Source organism: Mauremys mutica, chromosome 12, assembly GCF_020497125.1.
Source record: "Mauremys mutica isolate MM-2020 ecotype Southern chromosome 12, ASM2049712v1, whole genome shotgun sequence".
In the NCBI taxonomy this organism is placed as follows: Eukaryota; Metazoa; Chordata; order Testudines; family Geoemydidae; genus Mauremys; species Mauremys mutica.
The window spans coordinates 44,620,391-44,626,390 of NC_059083.1; the positions used below are offsets into that span (position 1 = coordinate 44,620,391).

A 6,000-nucleotide genomic window follows, 5' to 3' on the forward strand; every position below is an offset into this window, starting at 1 on the left:
GCTGTTTCTGAGCCCTGTCAGTGAAAGTAGACGCTGGGACGTATCAGTGCTCCCTGCACCAGACCCGGCTTACTTAACAGGGTGGGTGGCTCTGGCCCCCTGGAAGGGGTGGGGTGTTATATCTTTGGGGGCAGCCGGTTTAGGAAGAAATCACTTGAGGCCAGACAGCAGACAGCTAACAAAACCACCATTTTATTTACAGACTCAGAGAACTCACCCAGCCAGCTGAAGCTGGCTGAGCTATCCCCTAATAATCTAACTCAGTTACCATAGGAACCAAAAACCATGACAACCAAATACACAACATGGGGCCTTGGGGCAGAAGGGCCAAGGGGGCTCCGCTTCCCACCACTGGTGAGTGCAGGGAGTGGGGTGGTTTCCATTCCTCCCCCCACCCCACCCCCAGCAACACGGCTGGGGCCGGGTGGCTCCGCTTCCCGCCGGCTGCAGTGGGTGCGGGGGTACACCCAACCCCTGCTGCCGGCCAGCGCCAGGCCTCCTGCTAGTCCCTCAGGCTACCCTGGGCCCCTTTTGCTCCTCCCTTTCGGCGGCTCTGCTGGTACGGTCTGGCAGCGCTGCCAAGCCAGCACTTTAGCCTTGATTCTGCGTCCGTGCTGCTGGGACCTACCGGCAGGGCCGCCGACAGGGGAGCAAATTTCAGCTGTGTGCGGGCCGGACTGGCGGCCGGCTCTTGCCAGAGCACTGCTCCGGCCCGCACCGGCCCACTTTCACCTCTGGAAAGCACCCTGGTGGCCAGTTTTCAGAGCGGGATTGCTATGAACTGTGCTGCTCTCTGTGTGGATGTAAGAGCTGCTAGTGTGAATGTGCTCTGCCTGCACAAGGAGCTAGTGTGCACATGCAACAGCGGCTTTAAAGTGGCATCACTTTTACCAACAAAACTTTGTAGTGTAGACAAAGCCAAAGAGCTGACAATCACTAAGAGCAGGGTAGAACCTCAAGAGACTGATCTCTAGAGCTTATAGTAGAGAAGCAGGTAACAGCTGGTGGGGCGGCCAGTGGAGTGGATCAGTTGGGTATGTAGCAGGGTGGTGACTGACAGGTGACGCAGAGGAGCAAGCAAGGTGCCTTCTTCCTCCCCTCCACCAGGTGTACCTCTGAGTCTTCACTACCCTGGGACAACCACTGTGAGTGGGGTGTGGTGAGGGACTTGTTAAAGGAACTTTTGGTTGTAGAACTAAAAAACCTGAGGCAGAAGACACTGCCCATCACACTCTGGGGTGGGGGTTTTGCTCACAGTTTTATGTTCATGAATCCTGCTTGCAGCATTTTCCTTAATCAACGCCTGGTGACTTCCCCCCTCTCATTTAAAGTTTCTTCTCTACGATCGGCACCAACTCTGGTGTCCTTAAGGGATTTAATTAAGCAAAGTCAACAGCATTTCCTACCTTGTACTCCTGGGCAGCCTCCTCAATGGGAACCACTGTGTGAGACTTGTGGTCCTGGGATTTCTCACACATCCAGCAAATGGTTTCTCCATCCTCCTCACAGAAGAGTTTGAGACGTTCCTTGTGTCTCTCACACAGATCCTCCTTTTGCCCTTTTCCTGGTTTTAACCCCAGTTGTTTGAGCTTTTGTACAATGTTGCTCAGCTGGGTGTTGGGCCTGAACTCCCCTTTCTGGAACTGGGCTCTGCACTGGGGACAGGTCAGGGGTGTCCCTGCTCCCTTTTCCACACAGTACTGGGCAATGCAGGCTCGGCAGAAGTTGTGCCCACACGTGATAGTCACCGGCTCTGTCAGATACCCCAGGCAGATGGAGCAAATAGCGTCATCTTGAACTTCCCCTGCTGTAGCTGGAGAGGCCATCGCAGCTGGGTGGGTGTCTGTTCTCTCTGCCCTTTGCAGGCAGCCAGCAGCCCAACCAACCACACCAGCAGGCAACCCGAAAGCAAAAGGGAAAAAATCAAGGGCAAGCAGCCTTTTAAAGCTTCTTTTAGCAGACTGTGCAACTGGGAGCCAATCATGTGCTCCGGCAGGATATTCCACCCCACCCCCCCCAAAAAGCCTAAATAGACTTACTGGGAGCAGAGGGGATAAAAGTTACCACAGTGGGGTGAGCCATCTGCAGTGGTTGCCAAAATAGGCCATGTGGCAGAGAGGCTGGTTCCTTGCTGGCCTATCTCAGCACCCCTCCCCCAGGGCTGTGGTGTTAAAGCCCATTGCCCCATATGTCTTTGTTACATAAAATAATTTATTGTCACTTGATGTGGCTCTGACCTGCTGTTCCCATGGCCTCAGGGCCGGCTCTAGACACCAGCCTACCAAGCACGTGCTTGGGGCGGCTCCTTAGGACGGGGCGGCGATCGGGGTTTGTTTTTGGTTTTTTTGGTTCGGCTGGGCGGCACTGGGGGAAGGCGGGGCTTGGGAGGCGTGGCGCCATGCTGGGGGGGCGGGGACTTGGGCGGTGCGACGCTCGGAGGGCGGGGACTGGGGCAACGCGACGCTTGGGGCTGGGGCGACGCTCGGGGGCTAGGGAGGGGCAGGGCGGTGCTCTTTGTTTTCACTTGGGGTGGCAAAAATGTTAGAGCCGTCCCTGTCTGGAGGCTGCATGGCCTGACAGTTACTCTGTTTCCTAGAAGCCACTGTAAATGCAGCGTCACTCTATTTTAGTTATTTATTTTTAATTCCTTTTTAAAGGAGTGTATTGGTTACTCCTATTTTCCTGAGCTTCAGTTCATCTGCAAATTTGACACCATCAGCTCAGGATTAAACAAAGACTGTGAATGGCTTGCCAACTACAAAAGCAGTTTCTCCTCCCTTGGTTTTCACACCTCAACTGCTAGAAGAGGGCCTCATCCTCCCTGATTGAACTAACCTTGTTATCTCCAGCCTGATTCTTGCTCGCATATATATACCTGCCCCTGGAAATTTCCACTACCTGCATCTGACGAAGTGGGTATTCACCCACGAAAGCTCATGCTCCAAAACGTCTGTTAGTCTATAAGGTGCCACAAGACTCTTTGCTGCTTTTACAGATCCAGACTAACACCCTCTGATACTTGACATCAGGAAGGATGCGGGTCAAGCTGCCCTTTCTGTGACACACAAACCCCCTCCCCTCCTGACTCGGTCATGCTGTTGCATACCCAGTACTGTAACAAGGGCGAGGCGAGTGAGGCACTTGCTTCAGGTGCAAAAAAGTCCAGGGGCGCAGAAAGTGGTGGAGAAAAAAAAATCCGCTGGCAGGCACAGAGATATCTATAACCGAGGTGATCTTCCCCCTGCGCCACCCCTGAGTGTCCTCCACCCCCCTTCCCAGACCTGAAGCAGAGCAGCTCCATGCTGCCTCCCTGCAGCTACTGCTGCTGTAGGGTCCTACTGCCCCCCATGTCACTGCCAGGGCAGACTGACTCTGAGCCTGCCCTTCCCCCTCAGACCCTTTCATTTTCCAATGGGACCCTCCAGCAGCACAGCCTCCCACCCCGCCCGCAGTCACTGCTCCTGCCCCATGCTGGGCAAGGAGGCAGCCCCAGTGAGGCTGGATCTGAGAGGGGCCCTAGAAGCACATGCAGTGACAGTGGTGGGGGTGAGTGTGCTGCCGGGGGGGCAGGAAAGGGAGGCTCCCTCACCCAGAACTCACTGCTGCCAGCAGGGAAAGGGCTGGGGGGAGTCCTCCTCTCTGGTCCCTGTCCCAGGGCAGCCTGCCTGCACCCCAAACTCATCCCCAGCCCTGCCCCACCCCAGAGCCCACACCCCCAGTCAGAGCTTTCACCCCCCCACCACACCCTCAACCCTCTGCCCGAGCCCTGAGCCCCTCCAGCACCCCAAACACCTCATCCCCAGCCTCAGACAGAGCCCCCACCCCGACTCTCGCTCTGAGCCCCCCCATACTCCAAACCCCTCATCTGCAGCCACAACCCACATCCCTCACCCCTGCACCCCATCCCTCTGCACCCCTCTCATCCCCAAACTCCCTCCCAGAGCCTGCACCCCAATCCCCTGCCCGAGCCTAGAGCCTACACCCCAGACCTCCTCCATCACCCAAACTCCCTCCCAGAGCCTTGGGCGGGTGGGGGGGGGCAGAGTTTGGGCAGGGGCGAGTTCTGGGCACAACCAAAATTTCTACAAACCTGCCACCCCTGATCCTGCCCTGCAGACCTGAACTCCCAGCATTCTCAAGACACTTGCTAATCCCTAGTGGCCACTGCTGATATCCAGCACCTCCCACCTCTCTTAACCTGTGAGTCTCTCTCTGATTTGGAACTGGACTGGAATCAAAGACCATCTTGGAAGCAACATTACCAGCCCAAGCAGTCAAAAATAATGAGTTGACCCCTCAAAATCACAGGCTTTACCGCCGCCACTTCATTCATTCTTTGGCGGCAGGTCCTTCCGAAGAGCCAGCCCTGGGGGAGGGCGCAATTTTATATTCTTGCCTCGGGTGCAAAAATACCTAGTTACAGCTCTGGCATATGCCCACTTACAGCCTGCTGGCTTGGCTACTTTTACCAATAAGCAGTCGTGGTTCAGCACTTTATTGGTCTGCCGAGATCTCCCCGTACACTGCTGGGGGCTGGTTTGGGAATAGTCATTAGGGACAAGGAGCCAGGAACCAAGAACAAGACCAATTTCGTAGCTTGCAGCTCCAAGCCCGTTTAGTCAACACCAGACGCTCTCTCTAGATTGTCCGGGGTCACACTGTGCTCACAGTGGCTGCTTGTCTTTTGCCTCTGCCTCTCTGTTCTTGTCTGTTCGCTGGTCCTCTGCATTTTGCATATTTTCACACACACGCCCTCCTACCCAAAATACTGCTCAGCAAAGCCCTTCTGTCCAAAGCCCCTGGGTGGGTTCACATACCTCCTTTGTCTTAGGTAGGGGCTGGTGATAAATTTATCCTTACAGTTATGTTAACTGAAGGATGAATTCACATCCATCAATCTCAGAGAATTTTTAACTTGACCCATATCAAGGTTTCACCCAGTTCATAATGATACTAACCAGACTGTTTTTCCTGTACCAACTCTCTCAATAAACTTTGAAAAGTTGCACAAGTGAACAGAATCATTATTTGAATCTACCCTGTAAGGGAGAGGAGGGGAGGTAGAGGCTGTGACTGCTCCAGGAGGTCGCCATTTTGAGCTCACAGATGGAGGCTGGGGGATGGACAGATGCTCAAAGGGAAAAGACAATTAGTAGCTGGAGATGTGCCCACCATGGCATGGGCATGTTAACAGTCAGTGGTTGGGGCTTCAGTCCGAGTTAGAAGCCAATTGCCTGGGCATCCAACTCTCAGTTTGAAAACTTGTTCAGGGGGCTGAACGAAGGGGGAGAGTGTAGGGGGAGAGAGGAAGGAGGGAGCTGGAAATTCGGAAAGGCTCCTAGCTCACATCCACCAGAAATGGCTGAGGCCATGGGGCACCCAGAACAGCAGTGAGCCCAGCAGTAGAGCATAACAATAATACATTGCAAAGAGAGATCCTTACATGCCAAGCTCCCCTCAATCAGATCTCCCTTCTGTGTCCTGGGCTGGGTTTGGGGCTGGGAATCAGGGCAGCTTCCTACAAGGCAACGCTCAGAGGCCTGAGTCCCGAAGAGATCCTGGCTTTCCAGGGAGATCTCCTCACAGCCCTCTCCATGTTCCTCCTCCAGTGACTCTTGCTGCTCGGCTTCGGGGCTCCACTGTCCATATGGTGGCATCATTGCATCCACATGAGCAATGGTCTGCAAACGACCTTAATTCACATTGAATTTAGCGCACTTTTAAAGTGGAATCCAGAATTCACAACAAGTGGGGAGTCAGTGCGCTTTATGGGTTTGTGTTATGTGCACACAGGTATTTTCAATCCGCATTAACTTGAGTTAGTCTGGACTTAACCCCCGCCCCAGAGATAAGCCCCTAGATTCCAAGGGCAGGGGCTGGGGGTTGGCTCTGCGCTGTGTGACTGAGCCCTCGCAGTGGCAGGGTGATGCTGGAAGGCAGCAAAGGCAGAGAGAGCTGCTTCTCAGGCACAGCGCTGGAGTGTTGGGCTTGGGATTTCTG

The 6,000-nt window shown here is 54.5% G+C and overlaps 1 protein-coding gene across 1 annotated transcript in view; it reads right to left on the reverse strand.

Annotated features, from left to right (window-relative positions):
* LOC123345980 (E3 ubiquitin-protein ligase TRIM39-like) overlaps positions 1-1,841 on the reverse strand; it is a 37,852-nt gene extending 36,011 nt beyond the window's left edge. The window contains exon 1 of the mRNA XM_044983123.1: positions 1,407-1,841. Coding sequence (XP_044839058.1) covers positions 1,407-1,826 — 420 coding nt within the window. The 5' untranslated portion in view covers positions 1,827-1,841. The remainder of the gene's footprint in view (positions 1-1,406) is intronic.
* Positions 1,842-6,000: the final 4,159 nt, after the last annotated feature.